General features: G+C 30.7%; 1 protein-coding gene across 1 annotated transcript; it reads left to right on the top strand.

Moving 5' to 3' along the window:
• The first annotated feature begins 1,518 nt into the window (after positions 1-1,518).
• LOC132953614 (ribosomal RNA large subunit methyltransferase E-like) lies at positions 1,519-11,270 on the top strand. The gene is made up of 3 exons (XM_061025992.1): positions 1,519-1,639; positions 9,295-9,446; positions 10,875-11,270. The coding sequence occupies exons 1-3, from the start codon at positions 1,534-1,536 to the stop codon at positions 11,268-11,270; spliced, it is 654 nt and encodes a 217-aa protein (XP_060881975.1). The 5' UTR covers positions 1,519-1,533.
• Positions 11,271-24,854: the final 13,584 nt, after the last annotated feature.

Raw genomic sequence — 24,854 nt, 5'->3', positions numbered from 1 at the left:
TTGATCCAATTTGCTAAAAGATAAGATACTATAATATGTTGATACCGAAGCACTCCTTCCGGTAGACATTTTGTTTTAATAATAGCCAGGTATATATTATAATATATTTCTACTGTTTTGTTTTCGTCGATAACAGCCCGTTTCTTAAGGAAATCACACATCCACACACGGGTTGCAATTTGTGTACTATTGGGATAATATTATTATTTTTTATAGATAAAGTGATATTCAGAATACCTACATCATTTGCTGGGCCCGGTTCGATCGCACAGCAGGCCCTCCTACCCTTGGACTGTCACTGTTGCGGACACGCGGTACAAGACGTATAATACAACAATGCCTTCGACGCTCAACTGGTGGTAGGGATCGACACCAGGGCTGCCGCTACCACCGCCGTGTTTCAAAATTCAGAGCTCATTCACCACTCGTGTGTTAACCTCGTCATTTTTTTTTTGCCCGTCTGCTACGACTATTTTGATTTCATTCCGTTGGTTTATTTTTACATACCGAAAACAAGATGGAGTATACCATAAGAAATATTTTAATCTTGCTTACTATCGTCGCCTCAGTGATGTGTTCAATAGAAGATACTAAGCAAACAGGTACCCTATATTATGTTTAAAATGTTTGACTATAACTGTTTTATGTATTCTTTATCTATATAATTTATAAATGCAAAAATGTAAATTTGAATTCAAAAGATCTTAGTTCGATGTTTAGAATTCAAAAATGATCATCATATACTGCTGCTCGTAGTTATTATTATTATTTTATTTATTATTATTTAGGTATTTTCTGCTTGCAATATTTACTAAAACAGGGCTAAACCGATTAAAAAATGTCAGTTTTGGTTTCGATTTTGTATACCGTTTTCCATTTAATTTCGGTTCGGTTTTGAATTTAATACTGGTTTAAATTTTTTTCATGTTTTGTTTTTGGTTTCAGTTTTTTAACGGTTTATGCTGGTTTCTTAAAACATACATTTTCACATAAATTTAAAAGCCCAGGAATATGAAAAATTTATTCTAATTATAATATTATAGTATTTAATCAAAATTATCAATTGCAGTAATACAAAACATGTTATATGACTAGCTCTATATGTAAAGATATAAATATTATTTAAGATATATGAATATAATATACAATAACCACAGAATTACAACAATAGTAAGATTAAATAATAATACTTATAATATTATAAAATTAATTTAGTAGGTACTCATGTATAATTATTTAGTAACAATTAAGCAATAACCCCAATCACTGACAGAAGGAATTTTGTATTATACAATGGCGTATACAATATAATTTTAATAAAAAATAATATAAATAATAAATAATAAATATATCTATATTTTTTATATACTTTATTATATTTTTAATACTACAAAGAGTATAATATGCTTATAATGTAATACGGTATTTGTATTTCTGTGTGTTTCAGTTCTGGATAGACTCAGTGGCCATGTATGTCCTCCATTTGGGAAAAAGGCAAAATTTGGGGTTGAGACTATTCAAACTAAGTCACTGATGTATGGATGTGCCTATATAGGAAATGAAATTTTACCAATGTTCCATTTGTGGTTGGAGCGGCCCGATCAAAAATTTGGACATGGAAATTGCGACAACACGCAGAGTACGTATAACGAATCATTATTATTACAGAACAGTTGTTTAGGGTTAGGTAAGCTGCGCATGTGGTTACAGTAAATCTCTATCCCTCTAAACCAATGAGCATATATCGTACGTTATTACATATAAATATATGTATTATTTGTATATATTGAATTACTCTATAAACGGACATTAACTTTTAATGTCACTGTATGTTGTATAGATGGCAGTTTTCTGAAGTACTTACTACTATTAATATATTTTAACACCCATATTATTTATTAGTAGGGTGAAAAGGCCGACTCCGGATACCCCCCGCTTCACCACCCCCCCCACCCCAATACTGCGCTTGATCGCGCTTGATAACCCCCCGCCACACCTCCTACCATCACTAACATCATCACCAACCCACCCCGCCCACATCTCGGTAACGTTGATCGCGGTGAATAGCCCTCCGCCTCACCTCCTACCAATACATACGTCATCACCACTCCACCCCGCCCGTACATCGGTAACGTTGATCACGGTGGATAACCCCCCTGCCTCACCACCTACCAATACCACGGCAACGTTGGCCGCGCTTGATAACCCCCCGCCCATATCTCGGTAACGTCGATCGCGGTGGATAACCCCCCGCCTCACCCCAACACAAACCACACCACCCGCCAATTAGACGCTCACCGCGCGGCGGCCGCCCCGTCCGTGGCGCGCTCTGTCCGTCACGCGGACGGACTCATCGGCCGACGTCCGCTCGACCCGTATATCACCGACGGTGGCGTCATCTATCCGATAATCGGATGGACGTGGTTTTTCGAATTTTATCATATTATTATATTTCAATATTACCATGTTAAAACGTTATCCCCACCACTTATGCTGTACGCCGCGAATAGATTAAGTTTAAATAATTGTTGACAACCTCCCGCTCCACCTCCTACCTATACCTACGTCATGACCACCCCACCCCACCCATACATCAGTAACGTGGGTCATTTTATCATATATATATATACATACATATATATATATATATATATATATATATATATATATATATATATATATATATATATATATATATATATATATATATACATAGATACATACATACATACATACATACATACATACATACATACATACATAGATACATACATACATACATAGATACATACATACATACATAGATACATACATACATACATGCATACATACATACATACATACATACATACATACATACATACATACATGCCTACATACATACATACATGCATACATACATACATACATACATAGATACATACATACATACATAGATACATACATACATACATGCATACATACATACATACATACATGCATACATACATACATACATACATACATACATACATACATACATATATACATGCCTACATATTATACAATTTACATAATATTATATACTTATTTATACTTACATATCAATAAAACGCATCGTTAGCATACGATACATAGGTATATTTATACATATAAATATGATATAACCATACACATACAAACTATAATATACTATCAAACACCATACAGTACTCATCAGTTTTCATTCTGAACTTATATAATTGTTATGTTTTAGAGAGGTATAGAGCACAACTTGAACGCATAAGTGCAAAAAAACGAATGATTCTTTATTGAATAATATAACCTAACAATACAAAATATATCCTGGAAGAATTCCATATTTCCAAAGACATTACAGATTCCTTCACACTTAATTAGGAATATTTAAAAAAAACAATAGTATTAAAGAATCATAAAAATTACAAAATATTAAACAGTATACATACATTTTATAAAACATAAATTAATATAAGAGTATTAAGGTATACATAACAAAGTCATAAACATTACAAATAATACAATTAAATAATACAATAAGAATAATGAAAATAAAATATAAAAATTAGTTTTACAAATTTAACTTTTGAGGTTTTTTAATAATCCTATCACTCTTCCTAACCTTTGTGACTTCTGGCTTAACTTCAATAACATCAGACTTAGTATTCTCTACCTCAGTACTAACTTTTCCTCCTTCCTCAATAATACTTTCAATTACTGGTTTGTTTTCACTAAACCTAGTTTCAATATCATTCAAATGTTTATAATTAACATTAATATTTTTAACTCTATCAATAATTTGATTAATATGTCTTTTCCACACTAAAGAATTATTAATTTGAACCAGATAAGTAACAGGTGACAATACTTTAATAATTGTACCTGGTACCCACATATTACCAGAACCATAATTTCTGCACATAACAGTATCTCCAATCTCATAGGATTTCTCTCTATTGCCTCTAAAAACATGTTTAGCATTTTCCAAACACTTGTTATAATTATTCTTAGCAAAAGGAATTAGTCTTTCGAATTGAGTTGGCAAGGTACGCCCAATGTGTAATTCTGCCGGAGTAACACCTGTAGAACAGTGTTTTGTACTGTTGTACGACATAACAAATCTATATACATCAACTTCAATGTCAGAATTAGGGTTACATTTTTTTATAAAATTTTTGAAAGTACGAACAAGATTTTCAGCTGCACCATTTGATGCAGGATTATAAGGTGAAGTTTTAATATGAAAAACTCTATTTTTTTGTAAAAAATCTTCCATTTCTTTCGAGTATAAAGATGAACCATTATCAGTCACAAGTTTAGCAGGAATGCCCCAATAAGCAAAATATTCTCTTAAAATTTTAATAGTTGAAAAAGTAGTTATATTAGGCATAAATTTCACATACACCCATTTTGAAAAGGCATCTATTATCACAAGAAACATTCTTTTATTAACAGGACCTAAAAAATCTAAATGAACCCTAAGAGATGGACCATCAGGCCAAGGCCAACTATGTAGAACTGCCTTTGGAGGATTCTCACTATGAATCAAACAAAGTTCACATCTTTTTGTAATACCTTCAATTTCTAAATCAATTCCAGGCCACCAAATAAAAGAACGAGCGATACTTTTCATTTTAACAACACCTAAGTGAGTGCTGTGTAATTCAGTTAACAATTCAGTCCGAAATTTAGACGGTATTACTAAACGATGCCCCCAAAATAATAATCCTTGTTCAATTGAAAATTGATCCTTACGGTTAAAATATGGTTTCAATTCTTCAGATACCTTTTTAATGTCAGTAGGCCACTGACCAGTGAAAACGCTAAAAAAAACTTGTTTAATAATAGTATCTTTTTTAATTTCCTCACAAATATCTAAATCAGAAATTGCTTTAATATTTTCAGTTATTAAATAAATAGAGTAATTATCTGATTCTAAAATATTAGAACTCGCAGTGGTATCTAAAGGAAGTCTTGACAATGCATCCGCATTACCATTATCTATACCTTTTACAAATTGTATTTCATAATTATAGCCAGATAAAAATATTGCATACCGCTGTAACCGATTTTCTATCATGACAGGAATACCTTTTTTAGGACCAAAAATAACTACTAAAGGCTTATGATCTGTTCTAAGAATAAATTCACGACCATATACATATTGCTGAAAATACTTAACTGAATAAACTATAGCAAGAGCTTCTTTATCTATTTGTGCATAAGCACGTTCGGCCTTATTTAATGTCCGGGAAGTAAAGGCAATAGGCTTTTCTGTACCATCTGGTAATTTATGAGATAATACAGCCCCAATACCAGTAGGACTAGCATCACAAGCTATAATGATAGGCCATTTTAGATTATAGTGGATTAATATTTCATTAGACAAAATAGCACTTTTAATTTCATTGAATGCTTTGTTTTGGTCTTTACCCCATACAAAAGGTATATCTTTCTTAAGCAACTTATACAAAGGATTTGCTTTGGTTGACATATTTCTAATAAACTTACCATAGTAAGTTACTAATCCTAAAAATGCTTTTAGTTGAGTAACACTACAAGGTATAGGTACTGATGTAATAGCTTTAACTCTAGCCTCAGGAACATGTAAACCATCTTTATGTATTTTATAACCCAAAAAAGTAACACTATCCTGGAACAATTTACATTTATCTTTTCTCACCGTCAATCCTACTGAACCTAATCTTTCTAACACTTCCCTAAGTCTTTTAGTAACTTCTTCTTTAGATTTTCCAGATATTATGATATCATCATAAAAAGCAACTGTACCCTCAATATTTCTCAGAATATTTTCCATTTCACGCTGTAGAATACCAGGAGCTGAAGCTATACCATATGGTATACGTTTAAATACAAAAAGTCCTTTATGTGTAGATAAAGTTGTTAACTTTTGTGATTCCTCATCTAATGAAAGCTGTTGATAAGCTTGACATAAATCAAGAACACAAAATTTGGATGCACCCTGCAAAATTGCCATTAAATCTCCTACTCTGGGTATAGGATATCTGTCTATTTTAATAAATTTATTAAGTGTAACCTTATAGTCACCACATAATCGAATTTTACCATCACTTTTTAAAACAGGCACAACTGGTGTAGCCCACTCTGAAGACTCTATTGGAATTAATAACTTTTCACTGACTAATCTATCAATTTCCAAACTCACTTTATCTTTCAATGCAAAAGGTAACACACGAGGCTTACAAAAAATAGGTTTAATGTTTTCATCTTTTAAGAATAATTTAAACACTGAAGGAAAATCTTCAAAAATATTTATTTCTGTTTTTGATGAAAGTGAATAAACTTCCCCTTTAATAGGTAATGATAAATTCTCAATCCAATCTCTACCGACAATAGGAGGGCCACCTTCTTTAATTATATACAAATTCAACACTTCAATTTTTCCATGAAATTTCACACTCACTTTTAAATAACCCATTGGAATAATTAAAGTACCAGTATAACCTTTTAAACTTATATCACTTTTTTGAATATCTTTTAATTTAAGATTCACTATACATGTATCACTATAAGACAAAGCTGTAATTGAAGATCCAGTGTCAATTTGAAAATTAATAATAATTCCACTTACATCTAACTTAATATTAAATGGTTTAATTAAATTAACATCAACAGTCACTAATGAAAACAAATTATCAATATGCAAATCTTCAAAATCATTTAAAATATTAGACTCTTCTAGTATATTAACATTACCAGCTTTACTTTTAGCTTTACAAACTTTAATTAAATGACCTACTTTAGAACATTTAGTACATGTTAAATGCTTATACTTACAAAATGGTTTTGTATGACCTGCTTTACCACAACAAAAACAAACAGTTTTACGGCCATGACTTGAATTGTTCGTTGAATCCTTTTGATTATTTGGCATTGAATCTGATCTGTGTGCTTTCCTTGACTTCCCTTGTCCCCATGGTTGTCTGTTTTGCTTAAACTTCATTCCTCGCTGATAATTCAATTCCTGTTTTTCCCAATGAGACACATCATTGTTCGCTGCTTCCATTGACAAACAAAGTGTAACACTTTTTCTAAATGTTAACTCCGGTTCAGACATTAAACGTTTTTTTATGTTGTTATCCCTGATACCGTAAACAACTTGATCTCTCAATGAATCATCCAAATTATTACCAAATTTGCAATACTGTGAAAGCTTTTTTAATGCAGTCACAAATTGACTTATTGTTTCTTCTGAACCTTGTTTTCTCTCCTTAAACTTGTAACGTTCAGTTAGAACATTAGGTTTAGGATTAATATAATTAGATAACATTTCTTTTAGTGTGTCGTAACTTTTATCTACTGGCTTAAATGGAGTACAAAGATCTCTGACTAATACATAACCGTCATTGCCCAAAAGTGTTAAGAACATTAATTTCTTTTTGTGAGAATTAATTTCATTTAATAATACATACAATTCAAAGCGTTCAATCCACGAACTGAAGTCGTCAACTTTCAAATTAAATTCGGAAATGGTGCCATTAATTTGCCCTTTGCTAATGTTACCATTACCCCTACCGCTACCACTAGAAGCCTGCGTAGTTGCACTGTTAATGTTTGAACGACTCATTATAACACTTTTTATTTTAAACACTAAGCGTTTTAAATTAATATTACGCACTTAAAACAAATTAAATTTCATTTTGACACGTGGTTTCCTTACTCTACTTCGTCGCCATTGTTATGTTTTAGAGAGGTATAGAGCACAACTTGAACGCATAAGTGCAAAAAAACGAATGATTCTTTATTGAATAATATAACCTAACAATACAAAATATATCCTGGAAGAATTCCATATTTCCAAAGACATTACAATAATAATATTTACAACACACACAAGCTTAACATATATATTATATACCTTATCATACATATAAGCATACATGCATAGATACATACATTCTTATCACATCACACACACACATACATACACACGATTCCAGTATTCCATATAGTATACAAACAAGCCGCCCAGTCCTTTATTCATTCGAATACATATGAGATAAGAACGCTCATACACACACATGCATGCATACATACATACATACATACAAAAATAGTATACAGTTTTCTTATTATATAGTTACATACGAAAAAACTAATCGCTAAATCAAACGTTGTACACCAGAGTGTATCTTAAACACACACATATACACAAACTTGTAATAATTTTTATTTTTCCAAATATACACGCGTGACGGACAGAGCACGTGACGGACGGGGCGGCCGCCGCGCGGTGAGCGTCTAATTGGTGGGTGGTGTGGTTTGTGTCGTGGTGAGGCGGGGGGTTATCCACCGCGATCAACGTTACCGAGATATGTGCGGGTTGGAGTGGTGATGATGTATGTATGGTAGGAGGTGAGGCGGGGGGCTATTCACCGCGATCGACGTTACCGAGATATGGGCATGGTGGGGTGGTGATGACGTAAGCGATGGTAGGAGGTGAGGCGGGGGGTTATCAAGCGCGGCCAACGTTGCCGAAGTATTGGTAGGAGTTGCGGCGGAGGGTTATCCACCGTGATCAACGTTACCGAAGTACGGGCGGGGTGGGGTGGTGATGATGTATGTGATGGTAGGAGGTGTGGCGGGGGGTTATCAAGCGCGGCCGCCGTGGTATTGGTAGGAGGTGAGGCGGGGGGGTTATCCACCGTGATCAACGTTACCGAAGTACGGGCGGGGTGGGGTGGTGATGATGTATGTGATGGTAGGAGGTGTGGCGGGGGGTTATCAAGCGCGGCCAACGTTGCCGAGATATGGGCGGGGTGGGGTGGTGATGATGTATGTTACGGTAGGAGGTGTGGCGGGGGGTTATCAAGCGTGGCCAACGTTGCCGTGGAATTGTTTGGAGGTGAGGCGGGGGGTTATCAAGCGCGATCAAGCGCGATCAAGCGCAGTATTGGGGGGGGGGGGTGGTGGTGAAGCGGGGGGTCATAGGAATCGGCCATTTCACCCTACTGTTATTCTATAATCTATAGTATGTTTGTATGATAACATCATGAAATTAACTTGCGCTTTGCACACATATTCCTATAGGTGTAACTACTATATTAATATTAGGTACATAATATATATTAGAGAGTATAAATGTAGGTATTATAATTTATAACTATTGTAAAAAATCACGGGTGTAAAAACTCACGCAAACGTGCTGATTAAAATAACACTAAATATTTCTTGTGCTAACAAAAAATATTCCGATCAAAAACATTTATCATACTCATGTTTATTTTGTTCTGTTATTCTCTGTGCCACTATCAGATATGGACCACTTCATGTTTGAGTGTTTGTCGAAACATGACGGGCCGACCAATAGAGACGAATCTGAAATGGGCTGGCAATATATATCACTTCTGGAACATACTGCAGGGTCAATGCAAAATAAAACCAAAACACGATCACACAGATGTGCCGTAAGTATACTATATTTACCTACGTGTTATTTTATATTGTATATTATTATAGTAGGTGAACTCGTGCAACAATTTTGATTATTCATCCAGTGCCTGAGGTGAGAGGGAGACACATGTGATTAAAGATCATTCTTATATACATACGACATATTATCTATTATAGGTTTTTCGTTTTTACGCTGGTGGTTGGTGATATAATAGATACTTATTATTGGCGTACTTCAGCGTTTCTCGACCTGTGGTACACGTAGGTATGAGAGGTACGTGAAAAAAAAGCGTAATGGCGGAAATATTTAATAATGTGGCACAGGACTTTATCTAATCGGGTTACGGTAACGTTGTTCAATACATTGTCATTCATTTGTCTATTAAAAATCTATTAACCATTTTTATATTATTTTCATATATATATATATTATACACATACATTGGATATTTCATATTATGGAGCATGCAAATTAAATTAATTAATAAATATTATTTCCAAATTTTCCATCATCGAACTTATCTCATAATATCTTATTTGTGTTGTGTGTAATTATACGATAAATTGACATTTGGGGGTACGTAAAGCAGTGGTGAGTGGTAAATGAAAAAGGTTGAGAAACGCTGGTGTACTTAGATAATAATATAAAAAATGTATTATCAAGGAATAGGATATTAATAATTATTATTTTGTCTCAATACACATCTGTTAATATTTATAAAATTGAGAATATTCAATTCTGCATTCTTTGTACACCCCAATATTAACGAATCTTTCTCTTGAAATACTTGATCAGCGTCTTTTACTATTAGATTTATATTTCTCATGCAAGCTTCTCAACGGTAATATTGAGTGTCATGTTTTCTTAAGTCGTTTATCCATTATATAAATACTTTATATCTTAGTAATTAAATAAATAACTATACAAATAACACCCCATAACAGAATTATGAAAACTATCAATAAATTCAAACATTAACTCATTTAAGAATTAATGTAAATCCATTCTCAGCTATAAGTACTAATTATTGTATATTGTTTCACTGTTTTTTTTTAAAAACTGTTCTAACAAACGATTGTAATAAATTGTTACTATATGTAATTGGGCTTGTGCCCGTTAAATCTAAAATAAATAAGTAAATATATAAATAAATGCTATTAAACGGTTTGACGATTCATATATTATATCTATTTTTTAATAAAAAGAATTTATAATGTTAATTATAATATTATCTAATACACAACCAACACCAATCCAACAACTATACTCGGTAATCTTATAGTGAAATCTGCAGGCCTAAAACTTGTGTCATCGACGTTTGTAAATGGAGATTGCGGGTGGATTTCTGCAGTGTACTTATAATTAAATATTTAATAAATATTAGATATGGTTAATTAACTTTCTTGCTCTCTATCACTGTATTTTTCCGTTCTGTCCACAGTTGTACGATGTGCATGACGAAGACGATAGATCCCTTAGAATAATCCGGATGGTGATTAGCAAGCCGGTAATAGGAGAAGAATTTAATGTACGCCAGTGTAATGGCTTATCGAATCTTCTGGCAAAGGATGAACTGCCAGTCATCCCTGAGGGATATCGATATTGGCCTGATGGGTCTTTGTACATATATTTGTTAGGTAGAAAGGCCAAAATATTTTACAATGGTACAAAATACCCAGAATTTCCAGTTACTAGTCATCCATCAACAACGACCAGTCAGCCATCAACAACAACTACCACCCAAAGTCCTACTACAACTACAACAAGTACGACCACAGAAAAATATCGTCATCCTTCTTGGTTTTTCTTCCCTGATTATTATTTGCATTATGTTTAATATTATTTTATTATTATAAATCTTAATTTAATTTAATTTAATAAATCTATTATAGTTTTATGATATATATATATTACCTCTGTACTTAATATCATTATAATATGCATATTATTCAACTTAAAAATAAAAACATTTTTTTACACATTTAAATAAAATATAACAAAAAATTAATTGTCAGCGACATTTGTATTGGATATTTATTTTTTATTGAATGGTGCATAGATAAGAGCTCTTTTCATATATTTTTTAACATCATCAGTAACATTATTATTATTAAACTGGTTCAACATTTTTATAGAACTCAAAATAAAATATAAAAAGGTAGGTAAGTATCATTGAATAAGAAAAATCATTCTGAGCGGTGACGGTTCAACAGTGTATTTAACCGAGTATCAATAGTCCAACCATATTTAAGTATCGTTTAAAACAAATATTTTACTGTGGTATAAAAATAATAATTTATCATAATATACATTTATCATAAAAAATATTCACGTATAATCATGTATTCATGTCAAAAGCTAGTTGACAAATCTTTAAGTACACATCCGGTAAAAAAAAAAAATACCGGGCGTAGTTGATAAATACGAAAAAGCAATACCTAACTTAACAAAATATGTTGAATATACTTAATCGTTTACGCACTCTGCCGTAAATAAAGACTGACCGAAATTAAAAACTACAAATTAATATACATTTTGTTACAAAAATAGTTTTAATATTAAATACATAAGAGTTCTATGGAAAATACTGATCAATTTATTTTTATACAATGGTTAATATGAAATACATGAATTGGGCGATCAAAAAATTTAGTTTCGACTTTTACATTAGGTACTAAACGATTAGTTCAAATGTACTTTCTTTATGACCTTATCTATTATCGAGATACGCCGATATACGTAGCACCGCATTTTAGGTTTATTCATTTTTTCTCGGGTGAAGTCGGGTAATACAGCTACCTAGTACAATAAATATTATAATATTGTTAAGGTTCTGGGATACAAATATGTTTTTAAACAAAAGTACCATAACTTAAACTAATTAAAACTTTCTATAGTCTATTCAAAATGTATATTTATACAAAGTTTTAGGTTCTAGTAAAAAGTAAATAACCATTCTAAATTAAAGACTAATTACAAATATTTTATCAAACATAGACAATATTTCAATAATGGTTTAGATTTTTAAAAACGTTTTTCTTTAAATTTATGTTTACAAATAACTGAAGTCTAAAATTATTTAATTGTAACATGTAATTATGTAAATTATGGTATGTAGCAATTATGTAACCATATAAATCAGAGTTCCTGTAAAATTTGCCAACATATTTAACTATTAAGAGTATATAATTAAATTAAATAACTAATAAGTAATGGAAATACATAATAAACATATTTAATTTTATTGTACATATATTGATATTATAATTCATAGTTTTCCGGAGAAATAAAATCAGCAAGTTAAATTTTCTAATATCGGTGTTTTTTTAAGAGGATTTCATATGCCGCATGTGTGGTCTCCGTCTTACACATGTGCGACATAGCAAATATTCGTTCACCAGTTTTAATAGTGTGCTGTTATTTTTAATATTAGAGTGAATTGGTCTATTATAAAATGTAAAGTCAATATTATTACATAGGGCCCAATTTAGGCTTTTATTGATACTATATTTAAGTTATTTATGATCATTTTAAAATGTTTCGTTTCAAAAAGGTTATAACTTACTTAAAAATAATTATATCAAAAAAAGCCCATGTGGAGCCCTAGATAAATACTTTGCCTTTAAATTTTATAATAGGTCAATTCACTCTAATATCAAAACTAAAAGCACACTATTGAAACTGTTGAAAGAAAATTTGACATGTTGTACGTGTGAGACAAATCATTCGGGTACGACATCCTCTTAATGTTATAGTGTTACACAATACATCTTAACACATAACAGCCTGTAGACATATTACATTCCATTAAACAAATTATTCCCATTTTTGAAATAACATAACAAGTTTGACTAATAATATATAAATAATTACATTTTCAAAATATTTAGATAAATTTTAAGCTATTAGCCTATTACCTATTTAGTATTTATACCATGACCCTATTCACACTGAACCCTTTGAACAGCAGACAAAATTTCAGTGACCGAGAGTGTCCAGTATTTAGAGGTTTCACTGTCTACTATTATATATATTATATAATCGGTGTCTATCGCTCTATGGCTATATCGATATCAGTGCTAAGAGTTTGATACAGAATGAGCTCGCCTGAAATTGTCTCGAGTTGTGTGAGAGGCCTGCCCAGGTAATCTTGGTCATCGTTGCAACTTGAAATTTGCTTACTGTAGATCGTAGACCAACGACTGTATCACCAGACTTCCGTAGATCGTAGTATTAATTTTAGCATTGATTTTACAAATCATGTTCTATTTTATAATAACGGTTTAAATTTTAATGATTTAGTCCGATCTTGTGTGTGCTCTGTGATCATTGCATTTCGTAAATTCCCTATACTCAATACTGTTGTCGTATATAAGACTGCCCATCTTAGCACATCCAAGCGCGTAAGTTGAATTGCCTATCTAACAAATGTCAGGCTCGTTCACTATTAGTTTTTGTTTTTTGTATTATTGTCATAAAATGGCTTTTCGAGTATTTACTAATAAATATTCAGGTATATACAATCAATATGATTATCATTAAATAATATGTTATCTAATACTCACCAGTAAAACAAATAACAGTGAAGAGTCTATGATATGTGTCTATTATAATAAAATGCATATAATATAAAATCGTTTTACAATTTACAAGTTTGTAGGTATACCGTACACAATAATACTTTTAAAAATACATACGAGCTTTTTTCCTAAAAAGTAAAATTTATAGTACAATCAGGGGTATATATTGGGAGGGGGGGGGGGTTAATAATAACATAGATTCTCTTTTAAAACAGTTGCGAGAGAGAAGAAATATATCTAAATACATACAAATTGTATTAGCTAAAATTAAAGCTCGATGCATAAAAGAATTGGTTCACTATTCGTTTTATAATGAGGAACTACAAATAAATCTGAATTACGTGTAATTAGCAATGCTGGGTAAGTTAATAATTTTTTTTGACTCAGTTAAGTTAAGTTAATATGCACCAATAACAAAAAGTTAAAAGTTAATTTAACTATAGGTTAACTCAGTCAAATTAAAAGTTAATACACACTTTTTGTTAACTTTTTATTAAGTTAAAAAAAAGTTAATTTGTTTATACAACGCTAGCGTACTTAATTTTTTCCAACTCAAAACTAAATTATAGGATATAGTGTTTATTCTTCATTCAGTATTTCCATTTAAGTTAATTAAGAAAGAAATTTAGTAAGCTAACAGTTCAGTTAATGAAAAGCCAAAAGTAACTAGTTAAGTTAAAAATTTAATTTTATTTTAACTTTTTAACTTAACTTTAACTTTTTAACTCATTAATGCCCAGCCTTGGTAATAAGATATGGAATTCGAAAACCAATTTCAGGCAATAACTCAAAACACAGAATATTATAATTAATAAGATCATAGACAAACATTATATCGGTTAATTTGCGTCTAAAATAAAGAGGAACGAGGCCAATATAATCTTCAGTTAGATGGAGAGAGTCCCTAGATAATGAATAATGGAATATTAATAATAAGTATTATTTTATTGATTGATGTATTATATATTATTAAAACATATTATCTTGTAATATACAGGGTAATAAAAACAATTAGTGACCTTCATATAATAATAGTACTCGTATATACTTTTTAGTATATAAATATTTGCCTCCTTTTTAATTAAGCAAACTCTTCTGCTTCTATAATATTTATATTAATTGAAGATTCTAATATAATATTAGATGATTGGTTGTCATTTGTTTTTAAAATTTAAAGTCGATAATCTTATTTTGGGTTCTTGTGTTTTATATTATTTGTCTGTTATAGATTATTTGGAAACATTTGTTATTAATATTATAATTATTTTGTATTAAAATCATTTTTGGAGCTGTTACATAACAAGGTTCATTTATTTATAAAATACCTATCACTATTAATATTAATGTTTTACTATTATCTAGACATACTAACTTTACAGTAGATACACAATTTGATTGATGCATATATCCAAGAAATTTAAAATGTTACTGAAGTTTTTATGTGTCTTATCTCATACAAATGTTGTGTATCAATGAATAATTGAATTTCACATGTATCATAATATGTGCTCCTGGATGTGGTATAAAATGAGTTACATACCTATTGTTATATTTATAAAAAGTGTACACAATATCCTAGGATTTTGGTGTGTAAAAATGACAAATTTCTCATTGTTATTGGCTTACTTATTGCTAAATATTAATTTGAATTTTGAATGTTTTATGAAAATGAAGTAGAAGAACAAGTATTGCAACAATCTCGTGACTCTCCAGTCTCCATTATTTGCATTACAATTTACAATTAGACGAGTCTACTGACATAAGTGGACAAGCACAACTTTTGGTTTTTATACGCATACCTAGTTGCTAACGAAGACATCGTGGAGAACTTTTTGTGTTGTAAATTAGTGCAATGTATTTAATGACATGGACATTCGTTTGATACTTTCATAATTTTTAATACGTTGTCCTAAACCCCCACTTCTAGTTTTAATTTAGTTGCCCACAAAACCATGTTAGAAGCTCATCTGACGCCTAAGGAAAGTTTGAGAATATGCGCCCACCGCTACCATAAAAAAATTCTCTTTAATTTTCATCTTATCTAAATGCTAATAAAAAAAAAACTGTAAAAATGTATTTTTAATATTTTTCAAATACCATTGTCACAATATATTATTAGGAGCTTTGTATTACATTTTCAAGCTTTTTGACCCAACGAATATAATTGTATTAACATTTATAGAAAAAAAAAACTAAAAAAAAAAATGTATATTGAAAATGTCCGTAAATAGTTCAAAACACATCAAAATATTTTGAAAATGTGTAACAATAGTCATTGGTTTTAGAGTTTATCAAAAACTAATTTTGCATAAAAATTCCCGTTTTTCCCGGCGCTTTTGAAAACTACTGGTAATATTGATCCTGTTTGTCAGTCTAGAACATTTTATATTATATTTATATTGTTATTACCTACTTGTACTATTTATATGAAATTTTGTCCAAATTTTAACTTAAAATAACCATAAAAAAACTTTGTTTATGTATATTTTTTAGATTTTTTAGTTACTCTATAAACTACTTAAGTGTAACCTTTTTTAAATTTTCAATCCTTAGCTATAAAATTTGAACCTTTTATACATTTTTAACAAAAAATAATTTGTAAATTTTCAATTTAATAAATGATATCAACATTTGAGCTTTAAAAGCTTATAAAAAACCTTGCGTATGTAGGTATTTTTATTATTTTTCAACTGCTAATATAACAATATACTAGGATCCTTACATTACTTTTTCAAGCTTTTTGACCAAACCAATAATATTTTATTGACATTTTTTGAATGAACAACTAAAAAAATTAAAAAGTGAAAATGACGTCAAACAGCTCAAAACGAGTCATAATATTTTGAACATTCTTTCAAGTAAAGGTATTGATAAAATAAACATATGGTGTAAATTTCAATTACCTATCTTCAGTTATTCATTTTTGAATTACAACAAAATAAGAAAATCGTTACACGAGAAATCAAGTCAATAGGTATCCAATATTGTAAAAATTTGAACTTCAATCGTTCATAAAAAATTAATTTTACTTTCCGGTAGACTTTTCTTATTTTCGATAAAGGTAGACAAGCTTATGTGGAATCTTGTATTAAATTTTCAAATATTAAATTTCAAAAGAAAAAAGGTGAGTAAGTAACAAATGGGTCACTGTAATGGATGTTGTTAAATTTGAATTCAATGATAAAATATCATTGTATAAGAAAAACGATTCTGAGCGAAAACGGTCAGTCAGCCTATGATATTACCAAGTATATTTGATGATATTATTGTAAATAAAGTAATTTATAAATAACCTATTTACGCGGAGCCTTGTTTTCAATTTTCAATCCTTAGATATAAAAGTTGAACATTTTATAAATTTTTAACTACAAAATAATTATTAAATTATAAATTTGAACTTTAAATGCTTATAAAAAAAAATTGTGCCTATGTATTTTTAATATTTTTCAACTGCTATTAGAACGATATATCAGGAGCCTTATATTAAATGTTCACGCTTTTTTACCCAACAAATAAAGTTTTATTGATATTTATTTTATAGAAAAATAAAACTAAAAAAATTTAAAACTGACATTGTCAATTTAAATATGTACTATAACTAGTGTCGCCATTAAAATATAGTTACATTTACATATAATTGAAAAATTAAAAAAAATTAGTAATTAGGTCGAGTATTTACATCAATGTATTCAGACTAATAAATAGTTAAAATATAGGTAGTCATCGTTAAGTTTAATACTTTTTTATTGGGTTTTAAAATGTATTGTTTTTTTAAAATAAGATCTAATTCTTTATTTTGGTTGGCTTATAAGTTTTGTGTAATGATGTACTCAAATAGTGAAATATGTTTTTCTTCGAAGTTAAAGTTTACAACTTGAAAAGTACCAAATCAATTTATAATTATTGTTTATCACTCTTATCAGTTAAAATATTTCTTATCAAGCCTTAGAAAAATAAACTATTTTATTGTTTCTTCCACATTCGGGGTAAGTTATAGTCTGTCTCTCTCACTCGTGTTCAGATCGTCAAACATATGGTTACTATAGGGAACGCGCAGTCCATTTCTTAATAGGTCTATGATTCACCCAGACTTTAAATCAAAAGAAAACTCTCGTTCTGAATTCAATGGTAAATCATTGTGATTTTGCAAACAAAAACGATTCTGAGTGAAAACTGTTTATTAGCCTATATCACAAAGTACCTATAGGTATATTAGTTATTGTAAACCACTGTGTGACGGGGAGTATAAGACCATTCCCCCGGGGGTTGTTACACCTTTAGCCATTTCTCCCGAGGGCGGCTACTTCACGCCTTGGTGACGCGGTCGCGTCCCTCCGACGGGTTGCTTCGGGGCGCCCTGGCGCCAGGCCGACGGTCCCCCGCCGGCTACTCTCGTATGAGGTAGATCGTTGGGTCTCGCTGATCCGCGTCGGCGAGCGCTGGATTCGACCCAGACAAATTTCTCCCCTTCTACTAAAGCGCTACTTCCACAGTCTCCGCGAGGCCATCCACATAAGTCGCGGGCGCGCGGCCGGCGAGCGCGAGCACGCGAAGGAAACCCGCGCGCAACAGCGGGACGCACGCCACAAAGCTCGATGGGCACTGATACCGTTCGGGCGTTTAGCAAAGTCGGGTTTTCAGTAGGGCTCTCCACATCGACCCGCGGAATGAGATTTAAGGATCCGTTATCCGTTATCCGTTATCCGTTATCCGTTATAGGTATATTAGGTATATTATATTATTGCTATTAATGTAATTTATTTTACTATTAGTACTTAGTAGGTACCTATTTAGTAATAAGCAGTAAATACATTTTTGCCAAAAATATGTGTTTGAAATTGTCATTATGTACCTGTGTAAATATATAAAATATAATACACATTCATTTTCAAGTATTCGTGGCCACTAATAATATTTTTAAATCACAATAAAATAACTAAAATCGTTATACTTCGTTTAAATGTTTACATATCTAATTTCGTCCAAATTTGAATTTAAATATCTATAAAATAAAAACTGAGTTTATTTATTTTTTAATTTTTGATTACAGTATAAACTACCTACTAAGAAACTGTGCTTTAAATTTTGAATTTTTAGCTATAAAAATTGAACATTTTATAAACTTTGATTAGGTCTCAAATCCATATAACTATAAATAGCACAAAAAACTTCAAAATATTATGTACGATGTACCTACTTACAGAAAATGCTAATATAAACATGGTGACAATTACAAGTATCTACGGTTATTCGTTCTTCAGTATATTACACAAAAAAAACCAATATTGATTTTATCGAATATTAACTATTAGTTTTTTCTTGACGTTTTCCACGTTATACATTTTAAATAATGGACCGTACAATGTGACCGTTTACCGTGCTATGGGCGTGAAGGTAACTTTTCTTGCGATCTATAATAAACGTAAAAAAAAAATCAATGGATAAAATGATCAGTACCTAGTAAAGATTAAACAAGAATAAACAGAATATAAAAAAAAATATTTATTATAATAAGACAACATTTGTAAATTTGTAATCTATTTAATAGATCAGTATTAAAATATTTAAAGAAATATTAACAAATGTAAAAATTACTATAATTTAATATTGATTAAAATTAAACGAAATATTTTTGGCGAATCTACATAAAAATTATGTTTTAGTTCTGGTTCATAATGTTTATATATAAATTATAATGTTAATGTAATGTTCATAACTAATAAATGATAATGGACGATCAAACCGTATAGTACCGTATTTTATTATTTTTAAGTGGAATTAGCCTAAATATTTCACTTCATTAATCTAATATGCAACCCGTTGAACGTTGGTTCCCAAACAACTCCCGTCAAACAGCGTTACACGAATACTTAAATTCCCAAACGGCTCTCGGTATTTGACGACAAGAATTCTATATAATTTACTTTGCATTTAAAATTTAAAAAAATACCAACACATTTTAAATTTATGATTTACATTACCATATACAATTTAAAAAAATAACACATTTTTAACTAAACCTCTTTGAAATAGTCCTAATAAAGCCGGATTCACAGATGCGTCGTGTGTCGTGTCGTGTCGATCAAATCGTACTGTGATTGGATTGGATATTACTTTTTTGGTATCATCTAATAACAAAGTTGCAACCGAGTATACCAAGAATTGACTAATGTTAACCTTGTAAACCATATTGGTTACCAGTTGTAACCATATAATAACCAAGCCCTCGCACGACACAACACATGACGTAGCTGTGAATGCGCCTTTAGTCTGTATGAAGTGCGCAGGAATTTGTGTTGTCTTAAACGGGAGGCGTTAGGGAATTGATGTATTTGTAAAACGGGAGCCAATTAATAGTCTATAGCCAACGGTTTCAATTAAAATCGTATTATAATAAATTATATGAATAACTGTTTTTAATATTGTATTTTAAATTTAAGCGTACAATTAAAGTCGTACTATATTCTTTATAGTCTATTTATATATATTTGTTAATTGTTACATATATTATCAAATTTCAAAATATCCTCAATTCTAACATATTATTGTACATATTAACGAACATAAAAATGTGCGTATCTTAAAATTTTACCTACCTATTTAATACACATAGAATAAATAATTTTATTTCCCGTTTTTATAATTATATTATTTATTATAATAGTATTTTATTATAAAATAAAATATTTTGATTCTTATTTGTATTTTCTATTATTTTTTATATAAACTATAATATTTATAATATTGAGTTTTACCTAACATATAAATAGCACATTTTCTGTTCACATTCCTAATTTAGAATTATGTTTACAACCTACAAGGTTCCTTATAAGCATAACTAGCAGGTGACTACCCTAACTAAGAATTCAATGACATTTTCTTAGATTACGTAGGTATACTTTAAGATTTAACATAATTTGGAATATTAACTCAACAATCACAATACAATATTAATACGCTAAAATGCAATACTACCAGAGTTACTACTGTATGTTCTCAAGGATGAGGGGGGGGGAGGGGTTGGTGTTATAAGTAATAATCATAGTTGGGATTTTATAGCACTTAAAATTGATCCCCTGGACCCCCCCCCCCTCCCACCCAGTAAATACGCCACTGCTCTCCAGTTTTGACCATCGCGCGACGGGTGACTACTGACTATATTATATTATAATATACACTATAAAGTATATACGACGCGTATACTGCACATTCTGTACTGTCACAGAATTCTGTAGCCTATTGTGGTAGGACCTACTATATAAATTATTATATAAGAACTACGAATATATATAGACAACACGTGTTGCCGTACTGGCCCCAACCTAATTTGGCATGGTCGGAGGTCCGGATGTTCGTGAAACAAGTGTCCAAAGCGATCGATGTCGTAGCGCAGTGTGGTCGCAGAGAGGGTCTCGGAAACTGCTGCCTTTGTAGGGTATGTTTGACATACTACAATTTATTACATTCAACCACCAACCACTGCTGTTTCTCCAGAGATTAAAGTTTATATTATTGTGTTTTTATTAGTTACATAGCCATGTGCATATGTAATGCTCCTAGAATGTGACCAGCGGGAGATTTTTTTTCACAGACTTACGGTTTTTTTTTCTGAAGGGAAGGACAAAATCTTCTCATATTCACTACCGAAACTACAATAATTCTTCCCTCTAAATGTTCGTTTAGAAACCTCTTTACAGAAACATTCGTTATAACAATATAGTAAGTTATATTAATACTATAAAAACATATGCTAACCGATACTCAATAATGGGTACAGCACATGTTTTTATAGGCATAGTATTAATATAACCTATTATATTGTTATAACGAATGTTTCTGCAATCTTACATTCTAACGATGACTTTCCGCATTACATTCAAACATTTTATCATACATTCAATTTAATTGATATATTCAGTTTTTTCACCGTCCCATACATTTTGCGTAAATTTCGCCACGCTGTACGCATATACTACATATTATATATATTATATATATTATTTTATGTTTTCATTCGTGTACCTATCTACATCTTAATCACCAGGCGTGGCCTTCACCATTTATATAGAATTTTTATACTGTTTACATTGTTATCGGTTGATATTGTTTTGAGTCGTCAATTCGGGCCAGACAATAATTCCCGACGACGATGTATTCGTTCGTGTATCTATACATCTTAATCATCAGGCGGGACCTACACCATTTATATGGAATTGTTATCGGTTGATATTGTTCTGAGTCATCAATTCTCAACGACGGACGATAGTGGTTTAATAACTTCTCAAAATAAGACGATTTACCAATAAATATTATTTCATTAGTCTATACTTAGAGTGGAGTGAATTTTTATTTTTTAAATTTCGCTCACTTTACATTACACATAATTATGTACCATTTATAATAGATGAGTTTCCGTCCCTAAATCGTCTAATTTAACACAAAAAAAACTATCGTTTAAATTCTTTAGAAGTGATCAAACACAATGTATAAATTATTATTTGAATATTATATTCACATTAAGATTTTATAACCATATAACGATCATTAAGTAGGTATGTATTTCCTTTTAAGGTATGCGGTTGGTTATATACTTAAGTAGTAAGTACAAATAAATACTGTGGTATACATAGGATGCTAATCAAATCATTCTTTCAATAAGGATATCATTAAAATTTAAATAACATGCTAAGTTGGTAGGTATATTTTGTTTTTATTTAATTTGAAAAAGAGTATATTCATAATTTGATATCTATCATTTAATATGTTAGAATCCTATTATTCAATAATTTATCCAACAGAAATTTGTTTAATAAACTAAAAAAATATAGAGTCACTTCATTATAAGCAGTGGTTGTAGTAGAGGCAGTGCCGGATCTAGGGGGGTGTGATTATCTTTGCCCTGGCCGCAGTTTGTATATAATGGCTTTTAGGCACTTTTAAGTCTAAGAAAATAAAAAAGTCATGAACATAAAATATTATATAAGCTATACATATTTCCAAAAAAAAAATAATAGGTATTATACGGACATTTGTTATTTAACACCTTGAAGGTACGTCATATAGGTTACACTCGTAGGTTACACATGTAACTGAGCGCACATGCCCGGTGTCAACGGTGACGCTTAATTTTCTTCTGGAACAATTCATTCAGAAAAATATTTATCAGGAATTATGATGGATAAAATTGATTTATTTTTTTTCCAAAAGGCGCTTATTCCAGATTTTTATTCATTAAGGGACGTATTCCTGGAAAATACTGTACACATTTAAAGAAGAAAATGTTCCATATAAGAAATTAATTTATCATTTTTTTTATCTATTTTTTAGTGCAAAACACATATTACTATGTAAATCATTTAAAAATTAGATTAAAAAAAAAGAGCTTTCCTGAATAATTAGAAAAATGGAAAAGGTTCATTTTGAATTGAAACCCCTCAATTTATTAGAAACAAAAATCAATGGTAAGCAATTTTAACATCTGTTAAATTAAATTATATATTTTATTTAAATTTAATCATGGTTGGGATATTTAAAACATTTTGTTTCGAACTCTTGAGTTTATATTATAAAAAGGTCATTACTTATTTTTGAAATGTTCAGGTAATATTTGAGCAAATATTGAGATTTGAATAAAAAACATACCTAAACAATTACCAAAAACTCATTAAATAGTACATAAATACATTGGGTTTATTCTATTATAATTACTATCCAGAAAATAATAATCATAAAACTTGAAAATTTGAAAAAATAATAATTTATTCGTGATAATTTTATAATCAGATTTTTTTTTACTTGTATATAATATTATAATCCAAAAATCTGGTCGGGAAAACTATAATGCTCATATAATAATATTTTATAGTTTTATAAGAATTCTTTCAAATGCTGTCGAATAATATCAGGGACGGCACCAGAATTTTTTTCCAAGGGGGGGGGGGCGATAAAGGGCAAGTTAATTTTTTGAAGGGGCAAGCTCAAAAATAATTATTGTACTTCTATCAATAGAAAAAACACTAGAAGTGAACACTATTATAGTGAGTTTCTGCATTATATAATAACATATATTTAATAAGTCAATAGTAATAAAAAAAAAAATTACAATTCAAATTAAGATTTAAATATAAAAATATTTTTACTGTATAAGTGTATTTCTGCATCATTAACTTACAGTCGTCGTCAGTGGCTATCAACCGTCAACGTTATTGTTATTTTTTTTCAGTTTTTGAGATTTAACATTAAGTGAAATCAAACAACATTTACACCGACGAATATTTATACCAAGTACCAAAATTACCATGAACGAAATGCGACCATGCACAAGTGTACACACACGAAACACACACACACACACACACGACACACATATATATATATATACACATACACAATCAACAGAATGACGACTCGTGTGGGAAACCCGACTAACTAATAGGTGAACGCCGCTATTTTTAAACATTTTGAACGACCACATTTACTGATTACGGCGAGTTAAAAATTAAGATAGTAATCCCATTTAGTATTAACGATTATAATATAATTTCCATCATAAAAACGGTAACACACCAGTAAAAATAGGAGTTAAAATATCTGGGGGGGGGAGGAGAGAGAAGTGCGAAAACTTATCCTGGGGTGGCAGTCGCCCATCCTTGCCCCCCCCCCCCCTTTGGCACCGTCCCTGAATAATATGCATTTAAGTACCTAGTTCGAGTGGTATCCGGACATTTCCCCCCGGCTTTCTTCGGAGTAGTAGGACATTTCCCCCCCTGATAAATTTATGGATGCGGACATTTTCCCCCTATTTTTTATTTTTAACACATATTTTTTAGCTTTTGTATATA

The sequence above is a fragment of the Metopolophium dirhodum genome, chromosome 1 (genome assembly GCF_019925205.1).
Source record: "Metopolophium dirhodum isolate CAU chromosome 1, ASM1992520v1, whole genome shotgun sequence".
NCBI classification, from domain to species: Eukaryota; Metazoa; Arthropoda; class Insecta; order Hemiptera; family Aphididae; genus Metopolophium; species Metopolophium dirhodum.
Note: the sequence above shows the minus strand (reverse complement) of the source record. Positions and strands in the feature narration are given on the sequence as shown.